Source organism: Elephantulus edwardii, unplaced genomic scaffold, assembly GCF_000299155.1.
Source record: "Elephantulus edwardii isolate Elephantulus edwardi_28Jun2011 unplaced genomic scaffold, EleEdw1.0 scaffold00066, whole genome shotgun sequence".
In the NCBI taxonomy this organism is placed as follows: domain Eukaryota; kingdom Metazoa; phylum Chordata; class Mammalia; order Macroscelidea; family Macroscelididae; genus Elephantulus; species Elephantulus edwardii.
In genome coordinates this window covers 5,452,182-5,474,293 of record NW_006399816.1, presented here as the reverse complement: position 1 = coordinate 5,474,293, position 22,112 = coordinate 5,452,182, and the positions used below count along the sequence as shown (strand labels likewise).

The 22,112-nt window shown below is 53.3% G+C and overlaps 1 protein-coding gene across 1 annotated transcript; it reads left to right on the top strand.

Annotated features, from left to right (window-relative positions):
- The first annotated feature begins 888 nt into the window (after positions 1-888).
- On the top strand, positions 889-21,722 carry LINGO1 (leucine rich repeat and Ig domain containing 1). Its single transcript, XM_006888283.1, has 3 exons — positions 889-895; positions 3,705-3,728; positions 19,483-21,722. The coding sequence occupies exons 2-3, from the start codon at positions 3,723-3,725 to the stop codon at positions 21,337-21,339; spliced, it is 1,863 nt and encodes a 620-aa protein (XP_006888345.1). The 5' UTR covers positions 889-895; positions 3,705-3,722; the 3' UTR covers positions 21,340-21,722.
- The last annotated feature ends 390 nt before the right edge of the window (positions 21,723-22,112 follow it).

Genomic DNA, 22,112 nt, shown 5'->3' with positions numbered 1-22,112 from the left:
CCAGCAAGGACAAGGCTTGGGTGTGGGTGAAAATTCTTGCACTAGCTCCTGCATTGGAGCCTCAGACTGGGCCACTCTGACACTGTGGCCCTGGGGACACTGAGGGTTCTACCAGAGGGCACCAACAAGTGGAGAAAGGCAAGAGCAGAAAGATGTCCATATGGCAACTCAAGCAGAGCTCTCTGACTGGGTGGGGACACAGTGACAGGCTCCTTTCTGAGGTCTCTGAGCAACAAGGTCAAGACCCCAATTACACCCAGGCTGGACCCATCAAAGGCCTTTCATCTCAATTCTTCCCCCAAAGCCTCCTGCCTCCACATTATCACCACCTCTGAAATAAGACAGGAAGTGCTGGGGTTCTTTCATTTGGAGGAACTCACTTCATTGTCGTGGAATCAGAACCCACTCATAGCTGACCCTCTGGCAGGTTTCCAAGGCTGTAAATTGCACAGAAGATGATGCATCTTTCTCCCATTAAGCAGCTGGTGGATTCGAACCTCCAGAGACAACGATACCACTTTTGGGTTAGCAGCACAACTCCACACTGACTAGCCCCCCAGAGCCCTCTGTTTGGAAGGGAAAGGTAATGGTAAATGGCTTGGACATGAGTTACAATAGGCAACTAGGGCTGCTGGGCAATTCCTCCAGAACACAGCTCTGTGGTGGTTCCTGTTACCATCTGAGGCACAGAAGGATCCTTATGCGCCCCAGCACCTGGAGGTGGGGCGGAACACTGAGGCTCTCCCCCCATTTCTCCGCCCAGATCACTGAGGCAGGGAACAGGTGAGTCGGGGGTGGAGAGATGGCGTGGCTGCGCCGAGCCTGCGTCAGTCGCCGCACCAGGAATAGCCCCCGCCCCCGCCCCACCCCCCAGCGGGCCTGCGAGCCGAGCCGGGTGCTGGCAGAGCCTTTACGCAGGAGCTAGAGAGCGTCTATTCCTGTCGGGCTGGTGGGAGGAGGCGGCGCGGGAGGGCGGGAGCGCCTCAGGAACTCACAAACAGCCGGGGTGGGGGAAGCTGGCGACTCTGGGAAGGGGGTCTTGAAGCAAAGTGTGGGGGCAAGGAGCCGCCTGCGCTCGACCCTAGTGAGGAGGATGGGTTTTGTACTCTCCTCCCCCAGGTCACCTCCCACCTGCAATTCCTTCTGCCAAGTCTGCCCCCTACTGGTATACTCCGTGACTCACAGCCCCTTTCTACCCTTCCTAACTGTGTGACCATGGGCAAGTCACATAGCGGCTCCGAGCCTGGGTTTCTTTCTGTCTGTCACAAGGGGAGCAATATTGCAGTTTACTGCTCCTGACAACCCGCTGGAGGGTCAGTTGTGGGTCGCACATAACAACAATAAGGGTGGTAGGTGGATGATTGTAGAGCGCACAGCACTGACAACTGTGTGGAGGTCCATGACATAAAAGACAGGAGATTGTTCTCCAAACAAGACCGTCTAGAGCGAGGGTGAGACAGTAAGTGAGACTGAGAAATACTCCAGAATGCTTTAGCTGAAATAGTACGTGTCTTTGAGGAGAGTGTATAAGGCTTAGCAGTGTTGAAGCAAGATGGTGCTGAGGACCTCGGGGTGGGTGACTAGTGACCAGGCATCTCTACAATGAATACATCCAATAGATTCTGTGCACTGTTGGGCACTGGAAGCAGCATCTTAGGTTCTGCTCCAGCAACTACAAGTTCTTGGGTCAGTCTTGCCCCTTCTAGTCTCAAATTCCTTTTCTGTCTGCTGGAACCCCTGGACTTATAGGCTGGAGGTGTTAAGAACTAATATCCTAATAGGAATGCTCCGGAAGTGCGGGGTGGTGTCAACAATGGTAGCTATTATTTTCTGTAATCAAACTTGCTTGGTATTAAAAGCAGGTGTCAGAGAAAGAGAGGAAAGCCCTCAACGAGATGGATTGACTCAGTGACTGTAGCAATGGACATTAAGTCTGTCAGTGATGATGGAGATGGCGTAGGATAGGATAAGGTTAAAATCTGTTGTTCATAGGGTCACTAAGTCATAAGCAACAACAAGCGTCAAGGAGATGAATGAAAGATGTGGGGACCCAAGCATTGTAGCTCACTCTTCAGGCTTTACCACATCATTCCCACCAGCCAGTTCTGTGTTTCTGAAGGATCTAGTTATGGGTGTGTGTGTGTGTGTGTGTGTGTGTGTGTGTGTGTGTGTGTGTGTGTGTGTGTGTGTGTGTTCTGTTTGTTGAGCTTCTTTCCATTCTTTGGGCGCATCTGAGGAAGTGGCTCCAGTTCAGGATTGCTGGTACCATTGGGGAACCGGGTGGGGGCAGCCAACGCCAGTCTGAGGCACCGCGCTGCCCTCTGCTGGTGGCTGGCTGCAGTACTCGCGGTCAGAGCTGGTCAGAGGGGTCTGCTGCCCTCTTCTGGACAAGAAGCTAGCCTGGGCGGGGATCCGGGCCGCAGAGGGAGGGCACAAGACCAGGGTCGGGCAAAGTCCTGGAGCCGGCGCTTCTTGCTCCTCGTCCCCTGGAGCTTCCTGCTCTTCCCTTCCATCCCCCTCCGCAAGGTAGCCAGGATATGGGCCCTCCAGGGGTTCGCGGACATTTCTGAGAGGAGGAGACTAGGTGAAGGACGGACTCTCAGCCTGACCCTTCCCACGCCGTCCTCTAAACAACCCTGGAGGGTAGAGAACCCTCCCTACTAAGAATGTAAATCTATCCACACCCCAATCACATGTGTGAACACATTCAGGCACTCACAGGTACATGCTTGTGGCTACACACAATCACTCGCTAAGGTGTGATGCACGTACATCTCCAAGGAGGATCGCAGGCGGGGCTGGCCCGGGACTTGCCCTGAGCCAGGGATCAGAGGGGCGCGGCCGAGCGGTGGGTTGGAGCATGGGGCGCCGGCTCAGGCACTAGGCTGGCGCGCCCTCGCCTCCCTGCCAGTTCCGCTGCCCCAGCCATTCAGAGCAGGGTGTGGGGGCACTGTTCGCTCTCCGCCCCCTTCGGTGGACGAAGACCCCCCCCACACACACCTCCCTTGGTTTTGCGGCCGCGCCTTCTCCTCCCCCGCCCGGCTCCCGCCGCTTCTCGCTCGCTCCCTCCCCTCCTCGGTCCCTCCTCCCTCTCTGGCTCGCTCCTCGCTCTTCGCGCTCCCTCCCCGCGCCGCGGCAGAGCGCGGAGCCCGAGCGGGAGCCCGGGCGGGAGCCGGCGCGGGAGCTAGAGCGGGTGGCAGGCTACAGAAGGCGGCTGCGGGGGGTCCGGGCTTGGGCCCCGGAGCGCGCGGAGTCCCCATCCGCGTCGCTCCGGCCCCTCTCCCGACGCGGGGCTCCGAGCAGAATGCGCGGGTGCTGCGTGCCGGCCCCAGCCCTGGCCCTGGCCCCGCGGCGGAGCGCGCCCGGCCTCGACCCTGGCCCCAGCGGCAGAGGCGGCGGCGGCGGCTCTGGGCCGGCCCGGGGCACAGAATCCAGCTCCAGGAGCCCGTGGCGCGCGTCCTGAGCGCACCTGCCCCTCCGCCCGCTAGGGTTGCGGCCTCTCGCTTTCCTACTCCCGAGCCCTTGCCCCGGCTTCGGCTTGGCTCTTGTCCGCGTGGGACAAACAGACTGACTGACAGCCCGGCGAGGGCGCTCGGACAGCCAGGCGGAGGTGTTGGAGCCTGAGGAGGAGGCTGGACTAGGGCTGGGGCCAGGCCGGGCCGGACCGGCGAGAGAGACATGCGATTGGTGATCAAGCCTTGCAGACGGACGGCGCGCCCGAAATGCAGGTGAGCCCGGAGGCTGGGGGCCGAGGCCGAGCCCCTTTCTGACAGCTCGTGATAAGCATCCCTGGGGGCCAGAGCTGCGCCCCCCCTGGGGCTGGCGAACACCCCAGCGCTGTCCAAAGCTCCTTATGGGAACCTAGATGTGACCCCCTCGCGCCTCTGAAACGAAGACTTCCTTCTCTAGTATGCTCATCCCAGTAGATTCCAGGGTAGCAAGCTGGAACCCTGGAGCTCTAGAAGGGCTCTCCCTGGTATCCGAATCCTGCCCCCGCCCCTTCTACCCTCCTCCATTCGGAACACTGGTCACCCTGGAGGGTAAGCCTCGTGCCCAGTACTGAGTGGACGTCTCTCTCCATATACCCCCAGATACCTCCATGCAGCCCCCACCCGCCCGTTTCTCCAGATTCTAGCTTGGTCAGTAGCTCTCTCCCTTCACAAGGGGCGTCATTCTCAGCTCCTGCCCAGTGAAGGGGAAGAAAGGACAGATGGGGGGAGCATAAAGAGAGTAGAGCGGGGGAGATGGGGGTCAAGGACCCAGAGGCCCTTGGGGGCTTCCCCTTTGTCTGCCTTCAACTAGAGCTTCTCACCTCCTCTGCCCCACTTTTCATTCTGTGGCGAAAGCGAGTGGGAGGTGGTAAGCAAGTGAGAAGGAGGTGAGGAGGGAGGCAGAGCACAAGGCTTGGCACTTCTTGGGCACCCTCAGTGGGATGGGCTTCTTGCTCCTCCAGGCACCGCCTGGGGACGTGTTTCTCCAGGTGGATCCCGCTTGGAGAAGGGGTGGGGCCAGTACCAGTGGGCAGTCCCTTAGGCTATTGCCTTGGGTCCTAGCCCAGCGCTGATTTTGCTTGCACCTCTTCTTTGTTCTCAGAGGTCCTCTGGTGTGTGGTGGGGGTCATCTGAGAGGATCCACCCAGCTCTGCTTTGGTGGGAAGGGACAGAAGGCCCTGGGGTGAGGGGGGTGCCATCTGGACAAGCTCTTTCCCTACCACCCTAGGCCTCCCTCAATCCTCTTCTCCTCTTCTTGAGCAGCCAGAGGGCGAGCAGCCTAGCCCTGTTGAAGCTCAGGGCTCAGCCCTCCTGGCCATTATGCCAGCAGCTTGGGCACCAGGGCCTCCCATGCCTGGAAGCAGAGTGAACAGACACCCGGCCAGCAGAGGGCTTGGAGCCAGCAGATCCATAGAAGGGTGCCACTGAGGGAAGGAGGGTCAGCCCCACACAGACCCTTTGTCCTTGTGTTTGCCAGAACCAGTGCACACCTGACACCACTGGGAAGGAGTCAACCTCTGGTCTTCTGAGACTGCCTGCCTTCTCTTTCTGGTTTCTGCTAGTGCCTGAGGCACGCTGGAGGAGAGAAGGTGGCAGGCGGGAAAGACCAAGGGCTCCCTGGAAGCGTTCTGAAGGAGGACCCTGCCCTCACTGGGAGTTCCCATCTTCCCCATTCACAGGAGAGCCTCAGCAGAGGGTGGGGCAAGTCCTCCTCTCTGTCCTCCTTGTCTCTTCCCCACTCCCAGCCCCTGCCATTTACATGTGAGGCAGGCCCTCTTGGTTATAGCATCACTGCTCCCCAGAGCTTGGAGTTAGTCTTGGAACCAAAAGGCCAGGCTTAGTGGGATGTGTGTGTGCTCCAGGCTGAGGTACCACTGCTCGCTCGTGGGTTGAGGGATGATGCGATCAGAGGGGAGATATAGAGAGGCATCCTCTACCCCTTGCACATAAATAGTCCTCTTTTACCCTAGGGGTCATCTCCCCTCTCCCGAGCTCATATTAATTATTTCCATCCTTAAGCCCAGGATTCCAAAGAAACACCTCCCTTTTAAAAAATATTACAACTCCTGTTTAGGGTAGGTCGTCATATGGATCCCTGGCACCCAGGTGGCTCATCTGAAGCTGTTCTTCAGGAATCTACTGAAGCAGATGATGGCTTGAGGAGCACCCTGGGGGCGGGGCAGGCATTCCTGCTGAGAAAGGAGTGCAGTGACTGGTACAGGTGTGAGGCTGTATGCTAGGTGGAGGCTGTGGAAGTGGGTCCTGTGAGGACAGAGAAGGGTGGAGACAGGCATCTGGAAGTGGTGGTGGTTTTTGAGTCAAAGCCTGGGTTTGCTGGCCGGAGTCCCTTGATTCAGCTGCCCTGTATGTGACACTCTGGAGAAGGCAAATGGCTTTCCAGGCCAAAGGCCACCCCCCCCTCAGTTCTTCCACCTCCCCACACTCCTCAGATGATGCATGATGGTTCTGTTCAGTTCTCACCACTCCCTCTACACCTCCCTCCATCCTCACTTGGTTTGGTCCAGCATCCTCACCCAGAAGGCCTTCTCCTCCATGCCCCTGGTGACTGCTCCAAATCACTGACCTTCCTCCAGATATCTATAGCAGAGGACCACACTGGCTTGCACATATTAGCCCATTCATTCATGCAGTACTTTTGATTTTTTGGCGTTGTGGTTTTTTTTCCTGACTGAGGTGACTGGTTGGCTCTGGGCTAGACCCCTCCTGTGGATTGCTTTGAACACCTGGGTGATCCTTGTAACCATCCCAGGGACTGGGCAGACACTGGGAGACACCTAGGAGCCAGCTGTTGTTTGGCAACAAGAACTGCTTGGAGGGGACATGGTGTTCTTGGCCTGTGTGGATGGCCTGTTAGGTGGTATGAAGGATGCCCAAGGCAGAGACCAACACAAGCTGACGGGCCCTCAGAGATAATTCTAGTTCAATTCCTTAATTGTGCAGATGGGAAAATTGAAGCCTCCTAACACATCGAGCCAAGGCTCATGCTGGGTTCCTCATAACACACACAGGGAAAGGTAGGATTTCTCCCTGGCTGCTGAGGCTGTCTTGGGGATCCCCAGAAAGAGAGAGGAATTAGGCTGGGTCTTGAGGTAGCAGCAGACTTTGCAGAAACACTGAGAACAGAGGACTCCAGAATTCTTAAATCAGGGAGTGATCTTTGTAGAAAGAATGAGAAGGCAAGTTCATTTCCAAATGCATTTGAGACATTATTTATTGTTAGTCACCGTATTGAGTAAATGAATGAATATACTTGAGTGTGCTGGGCCCACTAGAGCTGTGCTGATGTGAACTGATGTGTAGTCCATGTTTTCAGCATCTATAGTGAACTTAGAGTATGAACCCGGAATCTGCCTGCCAGGGTCCAAACCTCAGGTTCACCACTGCCCGTTTCAATGATTTTGGCTTTCTGGGCCTATGTCTCTTTATCCATAAAATGAGGACAGCAACTCTACCTACTTCTAGGATGGTGGTGAGGATTAGATGCATTAATATATGCAAAGCATTTAGTAGTAAAATGGCATCTGGTACAAAGTAAGCTCTCAATAAATACTAGGTGAGTTTAAATGAGCACAGTGATTAGAGCATTAGGCTCCTCACCCACCAGCCATTTCATGGAAGATGTGGTGGTCTGCTTGTTTAACTGCCTTGGGAACTCTGGGAGTTGGGACTCGGCCTTGACTTCGTAACAGTGGGTTACTATGTGTTTATATCAGTGCTGTACTTTCTGTCTTATTCTTTCAGGTAGCACAGAGAATTGCTTTTATAGGCAAGAATACTAACAACCAGAGAGGCAGAGTGACCTGTTACAGCTCTCCAGCTAGTGAGCAGGGGACCCAATCTAGAATGTCTGAATGTCTTCATCTTGACCCCAAGCCTACAGCTCTTCTTCACTGGTCCAAACATGGCCTGCTAGTTAATTTATTTAATAATATTATTCATGATATTATAATGTACATCACGAACCCACTTCTTAATCTGACAATAGCACTTTAATAATGATGTATCTGGTCCCTTGTCCTCTCCTCACTCCTACCCCTTGGCATCTTTTTCTGAGGCAATCACTACTCTCTCTCTCTGTGTGTGTGTGTGTGTGTGTGTGTGTGTGTGTGTATAGCATTCCCTTGCCTTTAAAAAATAGTAATTGTTGTTTGCCGTTGAGTTGGAACTGACCTTCCAACAGGTTTTTCTCAGAGGCAGTTGATCGTGTGGGAGGAGATTGCCCATCTTTCTTCTGTGGACCGTCTGGTGGATTTGAACCAAGTGCCTTTGGGATGTTTTCATATTTACACATTGTCCCTTGTGAGCTGTTTCTGAACTTTACAGGACCTAAAGCTGTGTGCATTCCTCTCAAATTCATTACCGCCAAGTTGAAACCAACTCATAACTGGTCCTCCGGCAGGTCTTCAAAGGCTGTAAATTTCATGGGAAATTGTCCATCTTTCTCCTGCAAGGCCGCTGGTGGATTCGAACCACCAGAGAAGTGTCACCTTTGGGTTAGCAGTGCAACTCCCTGTGGACTACACCACCCTCAGCAGCACATTCCTCTAGAACTTGCTTTTTTGGGTCAGTCTTACATTCTTATGCATCATCTGTATTGTTAGGAATATTAGTAGCTGGGGTTTCTTTTCCCTGATGTGTAGTGTTCAATAACACAGCATACTGTTCTCTTGTTAAGGGACATTACAGGTGTTTCCCTTTTGTTCTTTTGAACAATGCTGAGTGAACCTGCCTGCCTTGCCTCCTGGGACAATGTGCAGAGTGTCTCTGGGGCACAGGGTGAGGAGCAGAATTGCTGGGCCTCAGGGTCTTCATGTTCAGCTTTACTGTCATCACGTGTTTTTGAGTCAGAATCAACTCCTAACTGACACTCCAGTGGGTTTTCAGAAGCTGTAAATAGCACGGGAGGCGATTACCTATATTTCTTTTGTGGAACAACTGGTAGATTTGAACTGCTTGCCTTTAGTTTGGCAGCACAGCTCCTTATCACTAGGCCAACAGAGTTTTACTAGGAAACATCAAAGTGGTTTTCAGATTGTTAGAGCCAGTCTACATTGCCCTCAGCAGGAGCTGAGCATCCCTGTTGGCCCCCCTTTACCACAGCACTCAGTGTTATCAGAGGTCCTGATGGTTATTGAGTGTAAAATGCTATTTCATTATAGGCATGATTTGTAATTCTGGAGTTCAGGTGTTCTGATAAGTGAGAGTTGAGCTTGGTGGAGGCCAGGGTACAATGGATGCTTACTAAACAAGCATCCTCACCCTGCCTCAGTTTCCCAGTTATGAGGACACTATCTGAATGAGCTGCAACCAGGGGAGGTTCCTCAAGGAAGTGTGAACCAAGCAAGAGCAAAGAGAATTTTAGTTCCTGCCGTTTTAAAGCAAATACCTGTTAATCTCTAGGATAAGAAAGAGTGACTCTAGCTTGGGAAGTAGAGACTATACTTTTCTATTTTAATGTTCCCTCCCTGCGTGGCCCCTGGAAGGCCCATCTCTGTACCCTGGCACCAGGCATGGGGTCTGGCATTGGTAAGTGTTTAATGACAGCTCGATGACTTGGGGAATAAGCACCAAAGGAAACAAATGTGTGATTGAAGAAGTCATGGGTAGCTGAGCGAGGAGGCTTTCGGAGACCTGCAGAACCTCATGCCTCACGCCACCACCACCCCACCCTCATCGTGAAGCCCTCAGCCTTTTGCCTGCCCGGAGAGACTGAGAAGCCGGGTGCCGGCAGGCTCATTTGGAGCCAACTCCCTGAGCTAGGCTATGCACGAAAGCCTGATTCCACGCTGCCTTCTCCACCCAGGCCTGGGCCCCTGGAGCTGGTTAGCAATGAGCACTGGAGCTGGTGGAATAATTATGCCTATTTTATGTGACACCCAAATTGATTGCCGCCAGGGTGACATTACCAGGGCATTGTTCCTCGTCTCTAACCTCTTATTACATGTTATTAGGGTGTGTGGTGTGTGTGTATTTTTCTATTTTCTCCCATTTCAGAGAATTAATCTCTCTGTGCCACCTCCTTTGCAGAGAACCTGTTTGAGGCTCCGTGAGGGGGTGGAGGCTCGAGTTAGCCCTGCCTCCTCCACTTGCCCTGGGGAATGGCCATCCTCAAACCCTGTTATTTGGGTGCAAGAAGGAGACACCTAAGAACTGGGAGGGACTGCTGAGGCATCTGATCCCAGCAGAGGCCCTGCTTGTGGCCTCTATTTGCATACCTCTTGTGAAGGTTTGTTCACTCACCATCTATGAAGACTGATCTATCTCAAACCATTTGATCTTCTATCTGATCCTCACACATGGCTGAACTCTTGGGTCTTGGCTCCATGTTCTGGGCCTGCATTGGACCCTTTGCCCCCTCTTCTTGGAATATCCTTTAGAAATTTACAGAAGGGCCACTGCCCCTCCCGAGTCTGGTTTTCTCATGAACAGGAGCTGGTGATGATGTGAACGCATAGGTCTATGTCTGACCACAGGGATCTATGCCTTCCCTGATCTTGAGCTCAGTTTACTATGCTGGGAAAATGGGCTTTAGCAAGAGATTGGCCAGAATTCAATTGAACAGCCAGTGCTAGGAGAAAGGCCAGTGTTTATATTTATAGTTTGCCTAGTCATGTTATAAATAACTTGTTTGTGATGTATTCAGGGATTGTTTTTAAATCTTTTCCCCTTTTTTGAGGCAGAAATAACCCAAACCTTCACCTGTCCTTTGACCCAGCCCTCCTGTGATTAGAGTGGCCATGTGACTCTTGCATTGTGTGGGCAAAAGGAGGTAGTTGCAGTTGTTAAGTGGAGGTTCATCCTAGGCTCTATTCAGCTCTGAAATGCTGTGGGGGCTTAGACAAGTTCCTAATACTCTTGGACCTCAGTTTCCACACCTGTGTAAATGTATCTATGATGATCATTCCTCTGGAGTCAGACAATTTGAGTGACCTTGGACAGATGACTCAGAACCTGTTTCTTCATCAGGAAAGTAGGGCTATTGATACCTCCCTCACAGCATATATGATGAGGGCCAGTGGAGTCTCCTTTGCAAAGTGCTTAGTACACATGTTTGATTGAAGTATATTCCTTCTTCTGGACTCTCTGCCCTTAGTACGTGTGATCTACCATCGCGTTTCCAAAATCTAAGACCCATAGATTTAAAACCACTTGGCCAAGATTATGCCTTGAACCTGAATTATATGGACAGCTTGCAAGAAGGTCAAGAGTTCCTGAGGTCTAATCTCAGCTGATTTGTATCTCATCCACTTATCCCTGTGGGATCTTGGGCAAGTTGCTTCACCTCTCTGTGTGAGTTTGGGCAAAGTGCCTCAGTTTTCTAATCTGTAAAATGAGATGATAATAATACCTGCCTCACAGAGTTGTTGTGGGATTAAAGGATTAAACAAGTTTGTGCCTGGAATATAATCAGTACATCAGGCATATTAGGTATTTGGTTAGCTGGTTTTTCTCAAGACAAAAGCCTAGACTTTGGAATCAGGCGGCTTCAAATCATGCTAGTTCTGTGACCTTGGAAAATTACATAAACTCTTTGTGTTTCTATTTTTTTGTCTTATTTTTCATCTGTAAAATGGGGCTAATAATAGTGCCTATTTCAATAGATCATTATGGGACTAAATGAATTATTATACATAAAATGCTTATTAGAGTGGTGCCTGGCACATGAAGGGTTTTCTAACCATCATATTTATTAGATCTCTGGTCGTGAAATCCCATGCTGGTTCTACGACTCCTTACTATAACCACTCTTCTCTATTCCAAGTCTTTGAGGCTAGGACCCTCTCCCAGACCCACCTTCAGAGAGTTGGTTTGGCTCGTTTTGAGGCCAGCCAGAGCTGTGTTAAGACAGAGGAGCACTGAGAGGCTCATATGGGAAGCTTGGGAAGATGTGGATATTAAAGGGTTGAAGAAGTTCATCTGTGAATGGAGGGAACATCAGGGTACCTGTCAAGGTACCTGTCAAGAGGGCCTGAGTCTGAGTAGAGGATGGGACCAAAGTCCTTTTGAGTTCTGATTGGCATCTAGGGGGAAATGGGGAGAAGTGCAGGTGCAAGCCCTGGGTTTTCTTGGAGCCACTCAGGTTAACCATATAAGTAGTTACTTGCCCCTCTCCATCTTTGGGGCAGCCCATCTCCTCCTTGGCCTGCTCTGAGCTCCCCAGCTGGTCTATCACCTTAAGACAACCCACAGTGGTCCCAGACTCACCCAAGATCACAAAGCGGGGTAGGGGTGCACTTCTTGGTATATGAGTCCAGTGCCCTCTGCCCACCCGGAAGCAGCCTCTTCCAGGCCCTGCCCCACCCCTGCTCCTTCCCACCAAGCTGGCCACTCCTGGAGGAGAGTCTATATATAGAAGCCTTTAAACACTAAGATGCTTTGACAATTAAAATTCATAATTTATCCCGCAAATGGCCGGGGGCTGCGGGCTAGCCGGAAGGCTGGCAGCTCCCAAGATGGGCTGGCTCTGATGGGGTGGGTGTGGGGCATTCCTCCCTTACGTGAGGGGTGGGGGGGGGGGTTGCCCAGGCCACCTGGGGAGCCCAGGACCTTTGGAGCAGCTACACAACGTCCAGTCAGCACCCTCCAGCCATCTCCCCACAACTAAGAGACTGGGTGAACAATTTGGGGAGGCCATTTGAGTCTCCGGGCCTAAAAGATGGGGCTGGTGGCAATGGGTCAAAATGGCCGGGCTATGGTGGGAGGGAGCGTACGTACGTACACACACACACACACACACACACACTCCCCAAGCTCTCACACACACATCAGGGGCTCAGGAACTCCTTTGCCAGTACCCAGAGCAGGAGGAAAATAAAGAATTATGCACGACAAAGGACATGACCTCAATTTTCTTCCAGGTTGATTTTTCTCTCCCGATGGGGGGCAGCTGAAGAAAGAGGAGGGAGAGGAGGCAAAGGCGGGCAGACCGGCCCCAGAAGAGACTGGCAGACGCTGCCCTGCTGCCTGCTACACAGGCAACCTGGGTTTCTCTTCCCAAAGGCTCAGCCTAGGTGCTGGACCCCTCCTTTCAGGGCTCCTACCCACCCATACCTCTCCCCAGGTGTCAAGAGGCAGCCCCCATTCCCTTCCTCCAGGCTCTCAGCCTCTCCAAGTCCCCCCATTAGCAGCTCAAACCTTAAGCCATTATCAGCCATTCACACTTCAACAGGGATTAGCCCTGGAAAGTCCAGAGTGTTTTTCAAAGGAGTCCAGAGAGCTGGGTCAGCACTTGGGGCAAAAGAGGAGCAATCAGAAGTCCCCTGGTGCTTTCAGATTGACCAGGGCACAAGTCACCTCCAACCTCCACTTCTTCCTGTTGCTCTCTGCTCTTTCCAAAATGTCTGTCCCTGTCCCTCACTTGGCCTGTGAAAAAACAATTCATGTTTCATCCTCTCCCTCAGCGAAGCCTTATAAGAGCCTCATCTAGAGACAGTGCAGTGAGTGCTGCCCCTGGAGCTCTTGGGAGCCGTCCAGGCTGGCTTGTTGGAGGGCTCCCTCTGTCCTTAAGAAGACAAGTGAGGCCAGAAGTGTCTAGAGACATGCCTGAGTATGGTCAGGGGTTGTTGGGGTGTGTTCCCCTTCCTCAGCAGCTTGTTATCTTGTCGGCTGGCCCCAGCCCAGCTATTATAGACCTGCTGGATCTTGGAGTGATCGGAGCTCAATCACACTAAGCCCTGTGCTGGCAGCTCTCAATTTGGGGGCAGTAAAAGGGGGAGAGAAGGAGATAGACACATCAGTAGTACTAAGCTAGGGGTCATTGAGCCCCCCCATTGGGACCCGCAGGAGGAGGATCATTCCTTAGAGTGGGGTGCGGGCAGTGGTTGGAGGAAAGTGTGAAGGAGGAGGGCCTTTGAGCTGAAGGCCTGCTGAGGAGATGGCCCGGTGGTGGCGGTGGCGGCATGGAGAGGGAGGTGGGAGAGGGAGGCTGGTGGTCCACCGCTGTGGGAGACAGGGCCTGGCTAGGTGGCCATTGCTGTGCTTTTTTGGCAAGCCCCACGCCATCCCAGCTACTCGACCGAGGGCCTGAGGGCCTTATGTGCTCTTAGGCCCCAGGATCTCCCAGCACAGAGGCTGCCAAGGAGATGGTAGTTGAGTTCATGGGCACAACTATACTGTCCACTAGTGATTTTTCCACCCTTAACCCCTCCCAGGCCTATTCACCCCTCTTTTCTCTGCGTCCTACCTCCTCTGTTCTTTCTCCCTCTCCATCTCCTCTTTTCCCCACCACTCCCACCCTGGTTCTCTCTGTGTACCTCTAGCTCTCTGATTCGGCCACCTTTCTCTTCCCCTTCCCTCCAGGTCATCTCTTGGCTGCGGCATTGGAAGGGCACTGGGATGATGCCATGTCCTCCTGTCTGCTGCATGGCAGCCGTCCTTCCCACACATATGCACCCCTGTCCCCACCCCTCCTGCTGCAGATCCAGTCATAGGGACATGTGGTGTCAGGGTGAGATGAGACTGTGCACCACACCTGCCTCATTTCCCATGGGGACACTGAGCCCCGTGCAGCTGTCCGGGGTCACACAGCTGCACCAGGGCCCCTGGATTCCCAAGGCCATGCAGGGGGTGCCTCCACACCAGGGACTGCATGCTGTGTGTGCTGGGGATCCCTCAGATCCCCGAGGAGTTCTGAGTGGGAGCGCCATGAAATATTGATACCATAAACCTAAAATAACTAAACCTCCCATCCTGTGCTGCAGCAGCCCCAAATTAGGTGCAAGTCTAGCATAGATAGCGGCGGCAGCAGAGCAGGAGAAAGGTAGGGTGGAAAAACACTGAGACAATTCAGTGTGTTCAGCATAGCAGTTTCTTAGAGTTGGATGAAATCTTTTGCTGAGTTTGGGGGCAGGAGGCTGGATGCAGCCATCCAAGGACTAGTGCCCTCCTAAAGTCCCCCTTTGTGCCAGGCCACCCCACAGGGGAAACAACTCTGTTGCCTCCCGGCTTTGTGCCTAGGGCAGATGAATGGGAACCTCAGTATTTGTCATCTGCAAAATGGGCAGGAAATACCTGTTTTGAATGCTGGTGTGAAGGTTCTGAGGCAGTGTGTGTAAAGTCCAAAGCCCAGCCTGGTCCAGGTGCTCTGCAAATGTTAGGGCATGCTTTTTTATAACAGGAGCTCTGGTGACCTAATCAGCAGGGAGTTGCACTGCCAGCCCCAACGTGGGCAGTTTGAATCCACTACCTTCGGGGGAAAGTTGGGCAATCTCTTCTCATGCAATCTACAACCTCTGAAAACACGCTGGAGGGTCAGCTCTAAGTTGGTTCTGACTTGACAGCAATGAATTTAAGGTTTTTATAAAGGGAGTGTCTGCTATTTGGAGGACATAGTCCCTTATCGTATAGGATTGACACTTGACCTCCTACCAGTGCCCTCATTCACACTCTATCATAGTCACGCTTCCCTACCTTGAATCCCTATTACCTGAACCCATTGTGGTACCCCAGTTAGGGGAGCCAGCCAGCCTGGGACCAATTTAAAATCGATCCTTCCTGTCCCAGTGGACTGACAGTTTGGAGGCTGGGCCCCATATTCCCCTCATCTTCAAACCATGTTTGAGTATGTTGGCTTGGTAGCTGGAGAAAGTTGAATTTCTGTCACTGGCTCCCTAGGGATACTGGAATCCAGTCCTTCACATCACAGAGGGGAACAGACCAGAGAGGAAAGTCACTCGCCCAAAGCCATACAGTGGGCGAGCAGTCAAGGCAAGTGACCAGCAGCTGGGGGTAATGCCTGAGTTAGGCTAGGTCTGCTCTGGGACATGAGTTAGGGATATGCATGATAGCTGTGGCCCCTTCCCCACTATAGGGACAGCACAGAGCCTGGCTCTTACCCTCTATAGCCCAGGGTTTGAGTGTCACTCTCCAGGCATGGCTCTATACTGCCTGCCCACCTGCCTGGCCTTGATGTTTATTTCTTTGGTATTTATTGGTTTAATTTTTTAAATCTTGCCCTGTGGGAAGCCCTTTTAAGGGGGGCAAGGATCCAAAATAAAACACTGATTAAAATGCATAAAACAAATGAAAATAATGCATTAAAACACCTGTCCTTGGCAATTGCAGGAGTAACCAGCAGGATTAATGGTGCCAGGATGGCGGGAGCAGCTCATAGACTGTTCAGACACACCCTTGCCAGCATTCCTAGATGTTGGAGTCCTGATGGGAATGTTAAGCCAGACTATGAGGTGTTATATTCTTGCTGTGCCAGCTTGGGCAGGCACTTTAGACTTTCTGAGCCTCAGTGTCCCCTACTTCAGGGCAATTATGTGCAAAAGGTAGAGAACGAGAGAATTTGGAGGGTGCATCTCCTAGAGATGTCCTGGCCCAGTGGAACACTGCCCATTTCCTTGCAGGGCTAACTCCAGGCCTGAGGGTTATAGCTGTTTAGAGCAAGGCTAACCAGCTTTTCCATCAATGTATTTGAATATCCCAGGTCTCCCTCCCATTGTTTAGTGCCTTTCCCAGGGGGAGCCCTATTAGAGGGACTGCAGTCCCTGTACAATCTCACTCATGCACACATATTCTTTGTTTCAAAGAGCATTCTATTCTGCCTTACTTTGAGCTGGAGCTGCAGATAACATCTTCTCTCCTCAGGAATCTCACTGTCTGGCAAGTAAAGCACATGTACATGTGATTGTTTGACCCAGGAGTAGACACAGATTACAGAAGTACCAAGTGCTGAGACAAAATCATGTTTCCCTTTTTGCTTGGGTCACTAGGAAACTCTCACCTTTGCAAGACTTTTTATTTTCTTTTCTGCCTCGCTTCCCTTCTTAGCTTTGTCTCTTTATCATCTGTGGCATAATTTTACTCTTTTGGAATGAAGTGCCCTATATATCAATTATATATAAAACCCAAACAAACCCACTGCAATTGAGCTGTTCCTGACTAACAGCAGCCTTGAAAGGCTGAAGATTGAAGCACAGAACTGCTCCCCATAACTAGGGCTTCTAAAGTTTAAGTCTTTATGGAAACAGATTTCCCATTCTTCACCCATTCAGCAGCTGTTGGGTTCAAACCATTGACCTTTTGATTAGCAGTTGAAACGCCTTAAACATAGTGCCACCAGAGCTCTTAGGGTTACTAGTAATAAAAGTAAAGTGCTTCCGTGTTATAAGCAAGAGGTGATTTCTGATTTAGGAAGTCAAGGATGGCATAATGGAAGAGGGGCGTTCAGCCTGCTGGAGCGGGAGGCTGGGATAGTCTGCAGAAGGGGTCAACTATGTGACCAGTGACTTCAGCTCAACTCATTGCCATCCAGCTGGAACCAGCTCATAGCTGATCCCCACATTATGACGTTTCCAAGGCTGTGGGGGTACAGGAGGAGACTGCCCATCTTTCTCCCAAGGAGCCAATGGTGGATTTGAACTCCCAGAGAGCTCCAGCCTCTGGGCTAGCATTGCAGCTCCCTAATGTGGAGGGCAGGGTAGGGATACCTGGGGGGCTTCACTTCGGCATGTGATAAGACAGGGGGATGATGAGGAGGTTGAAACAAAGTAGTGGTGGCTTCAAATGCCAGATTAATGTCCATTTGAATTGCTTGCCAGTATCTTAGGGTGCCCTGCATCCTCACTCTCCCCACCTCATCTCACCAACACCAGTCTAGTGCTGGCCTCCTTGCAGGCAGCCTGTCCCTCCCTCCACCCGCCAGCACGTCCCTGAGCTGGGTGCTAAAAGTCCTATTTACTTCTTGAGGTCCCCAGCCTCACACTCATGCAGGCCCCAGCTGCCAGCCCAATTACTTATTGATCTCCTGTCAGGATGTTTGCTTTTCTGGTGGGTCACTGGAGCGTGTGTGACTGTGGAAAATGGCCTGGGGCGGGGGGCAGGGAGGCCAAGCCACAGAGGAGGCTGGAGAGAAGATGAGAGGGACTGGGGGGGCACAAAGGAGCCCTAGGGGAAAAGAAAACCTTGCAGATTCCATAATATGTCAGTGACACTCAGAGCCCTCTTTGGTTAATCAGTCACTTAGTCGATCAACAAGCAGAGTGCCTGTCAGTCCTGGAAGACAGGCAGAACATTTGAAGGTTCGTGGCTTTGCAGTTAGACTGGGCGCTAGTCCCAGTTGCCCCCCCCCCCCCTTGCCTGGGTGACCTTTGGTGGCCACATCGTTTCTGTATCTCAGTTGTTTTAAAGGCTGAAGTGTGGATTCCATTTGTGATGGTATGGGAGAAGGCTGGCAGAGGTGGGAGAAATGCTAGGGCTGGGAACCTCCCTTTCTTGTGGTCAGCTTCCCACTGGGTTGTGATTGTGGAGGAGTGGACACTGCAGTAAAACCTTGATGTGCAGGACACAGGCAAAGACCCCCAAAGACTATCCAGTGTACATTTCTGGAAGTTTAAAGATACAGTTCTTAGAGAGCTGGGACTCACCTGTCCATTCTGTATGCAGGGGACCAGATTTTCTGCAGAACATAACCCAGGGGGAGAGCCAAGGATAGAGGAGGGGAGTGGAAATAGGATGCCATTTAGGGCACAGGCAGCTTTTGAATAAGGGATGGAAGGAGCCAGACCCCCACCCACCCGTCACACACACCTTGTTCCCTCCACCTTCTAGATAGCAAGCTCCCTCCCTGAGCTCATCTCCCTTGTCCCCAGCATCCAGGTTCCTGCATATGTTGCAGGGCCTGGCCGTCACCAGCCTCATTTCTCTGCTGCAGTGTGCACTAGCACCCCAGTATCACTGGAGCCAGCCAGAAATGTGGGAGCCTGGCCAGTTCCTCCCTCTGCCTGGCAGCCTCACAGCCTCCTAACGCTGGGAAGAGGTGGCCCAAATAGACAGATGAAAGTTAGGAGACACGCTTACTGCTTGAAATCAGAAGTTTCTCAGAGTGGTGGACATTGAACTGGCTTTGGCGCTGGAGTTGTAACAGGTGGGTAAAGGCCGTGGTGGGAAGTTGGCTGGCATTCCAGGAACAAAGGGCAGGAGGCTGGTAAACCCCTTGTCAGGACCCTGAGCTCCTGATCTGGGATCATTTTTGAGACCCAGAGGAAAGTAAAAAGGCCCAGGTTCCACGGGGAGGTCAGGTGGGACTTGCAAGAATGGGTCGAGGGATAGGCTGGGTCCCCCTTCTTAAGTGGCTGTACCCTATATTGATCAAGGAGGTATCCCATCAAGATGCAGGGATCTGTATAGTGGTTGTACGTTATCGAGTTGGAACCAACACAGAGCTGACCCTCCAGCAGGTTTTCAGAGGCAGGACTCGCTTGGGAGGATAGTGCCCCTCTTTCTGTGGAGCAGCTGGTGGAATTGAACCACATGCCTGCGGGACTGCAGCACAGATTCTTACCTAGCTCATCAGAGCTGTGTGTGTGAGCATACATACACACACACGAACATCTGTAAACATTTAAAAGGACCACTGAGGGCCCACCTGATCGTCCAAGACTTGTGGGTGGATCTGGGGGCTCAGCAGCAGTGCTGATGGAGAAGGGACGTTGGCATCTGAATAATAGTGTTGGTCAGGAATCTGGGGTATAAAAGTGGGTCCCTAGCAGCCCCCAGAGCCCCTGCATGGCTTACTGAGGTCTAGACACTCAGCTCCAGGGCTCAGTCTTTGAGCTGATCTGATCCCCTCTGTGAGCCAGCAGGGCTGGCTTTACCCTGCTGAGCAGGGGTATTGCCTGGAGTTGGCCATATGAAAATGAGGTGGGTGCAGCCTTTGGTGCCCACATGAGGCTCCACTGTGGTGACTCCCCTCCCACCCCCTAGGGATTCTGGGAAGGTCCTTTGTGTAGGATTAAGAACAAGTTGCATGGTTTGCAAGAGATACTGCTTAGCTGAGGGATCTAGATCTTGCTGTGCGGCCCCAGATAGGTGGCCCCAGGTATACGTGGACCTCATCTCCACCTCTGTACCAGGGACATCCTGATGGAGCAGCAGAGCACAAAACACAGGTGGTTTGGGCTGGGATCTAGCTAAGCACAGCCCTCTAACCAGAACTCTGTCCTGTGCTTGTTTCCGGCTGTAGGTGAGCGAGAGGATGCTGGCGGGGGGCGCGAGGAGCATGCCCAGCCCCCTCCTGGCCTGCTGGCAGCCCATCCTCCTGCTGGTGCTGGGCTCGGTGCTCTCAGGCTCGGCCACCGGCTGCCCTCCCCGCTGCGAGTGCTCCGCCCAGGACCGCGCCGTGCTCTGCCACCGCAAGCGATTCGTGGCAGTGCCCGAGGGCATCCCCACCGAGACGCGCCTATTGGACCTGGGCAAGAACCGCATCAAGACGCTCAACCAGGACGAGTTTGCCAGCTTCCCACACCTGGAGGAGCTGGAGCTGAACGAGAACATCGTGAGCGCCGTGGAGCCCGGCGCCTTCAACAACCTCTTCAACCTGCGGACGCTGGGTCTCCGAAGCAACCGCCTGAAGCTCATCCCATTGGGCGTCTTCACCGGCCTCAGTAACCTCACCAAGCTGGACATCAGCGAGAACAAGATCGTCATCCTGCTGGACTACATGTTCCAGGACCTGTACAACCTCAAGTCTCTGGAGGTGGGTGACAACGACCTGGTCTATATCTCCCACCGCGCCTTCAGCGGCCTCAACAGCCTGGAGCAGCTGACCCTGGAGAAATGCAACTTGACCTCCATCCCCACGGAGGCGCTGTCCCACCTGCATGGCCTCATTGTCCTGCGGCTCCGGCACCTCAACATCAACGCCATCCGGGACTACTCCTTCAAGAGGCTCTACCGGCTCAAGGTCTTGGAGATCTCCCATTGGCCCTACTTGGACACCATGACCCCCAACTGCCTCTACGGCCTCAACCTGACATCCCTGTCCATCACACATTGCAACCTGACCACCGTGCCCTACCTGGCTGTGCGTCACCTGGTCTATCTCCGCTTCCTCAACCTCTCCTACAACCCCATCGGCATTATCGAGGGCTCCATGTTGCATGAGCTGCTGCGCCTGCAGGAGATCCAGCTGGTGGGAGGGCAGCTGGCCGTGGTGGAGCCCTATGCCTTCCGGGGCCTCAACTACCTGCGCGTGCTCAACGTCTCCGGCAACCAGCTGACCACGCTGGAGGAGTCAGCCTTCCACTCGGTGGGCAACCTGGAGACCCTCATCCTGGACTCCAACCCTCTGGCCTGCGACTGCCGCCTCCTGTGGGTGTTCCGGCGCCGCTGGAGGCTCAACTTCAACCGGCAGCAGCCCACGTGCGCAACCCCTGAGTTTGTCCAGGGCAAGGAGTTCAAGGATTTCCCTGATGTGCTCCTGCCCAACTATTTCACCTGCCGCCGAGCCCGCATCCGGGACCGCAAGGCCCAGCAGGTGTTTGTGGATGAGGGCCACACGGTGCAGTTCGTGTGCCGAGCGGACGGCGACCCGCCACCAGCCATCCTCTGGCTCTCCCCCCGCAAGCACCTGGTCTCGGCCAAGAGCAACGGGCGCCTGACGGTCTTCCCCGATGGCACTTTGGAGGTGCGCTACGCCCAGGTACAGGACAACGGCACATACCTGTGCATTGCAGCCAACGCAGGAGGCAATGACTCCATGCCCGCTCACCTGCACGTGCGGAGCTACTCGCCCGACTGGCCCCATCAGCCCAACAAGACCTTCGCCTTCATCTCCAACCAGCCAGGCGAGGGAGAGGCCAACAGCACACGCGCCACCGTGCCTTTCCCCTTTGACATCAAGACCCTCATCATCGCCACCACCATGGGCTTCATCTCCTTCCTGGGGGTTGTCCTCTTCTGCCTGGTGCTGCTGTTTCTCTGGAGCCGGGGCAAGGGCAACACAAAGCACAACATCGAGATCGAGTATGTGCCCCGGAAGTCAGACGCAGGCATCAGCTCTGCAGATGCACCCCGCAAGTTCAACATGAAGATGATATGAGGACGGGGCGGGGGGCAGGGACCCCCACCAGGTGCGCCAGGCAGGGGAGGGGGCCTGGCCTCTGCCCGCTCACTCCCCAGACCTCCCCACCTCCTCCTTACCCCCCTTTACAGTCTTTTTGCTCCCTCCCACCCCCACCCGGCTGCCCCCCGCCAGCCCTCACCACCTGCCCTCTCTCTGCCAGGACCTCAGAAGTTTAGGCTTGGGGACCCCACCCCTCTAAGGGGCACACGCTGATGGACTGGATTCGGAGGCCGATGGACCAACACGTGGCACAGTCAATAATTCAATTTAAAAAAAAAAGTTACAAACTTCCTCTGTAACTTGGGTTTCAATAATTATGGATTTTTATGAAAACTTGAAATAATAAAAAGAGAAAAAAAACAAACCACAAAACTATTTCCTGTAGCTAGTCGGAATGCAAACTTTTGACGTCCTGATTGCTCCAGGGCCGCCTTCCATCTCGGTTTCTTGTTTTTTCTCTCCCTCCCCCTCCTCCTCTCTCTTCTCTTCCCCTGTGGGGAGGGACCACTCAGGAAAACAGGAAAGGAGGTTCCAGCCCCTCCTGCCCGCCCACCCACCCAGCCAGGGAAGTCACAGAAGCAAGCTGTGTGGTGGTCAGGGCCCAGCTCCGGGCTGGTTGTTTGTAGTGAACAGGCGGAGAGATGGGCTGCCGATGGGTGAGGGCCTGTCTGTGGGTGACCAGGGAGCACTGTTGCCAGGGCTGGGGCCTGGGTCAGGTGTGGCTGAGACTGGACAGGCCCTGGGGTCCT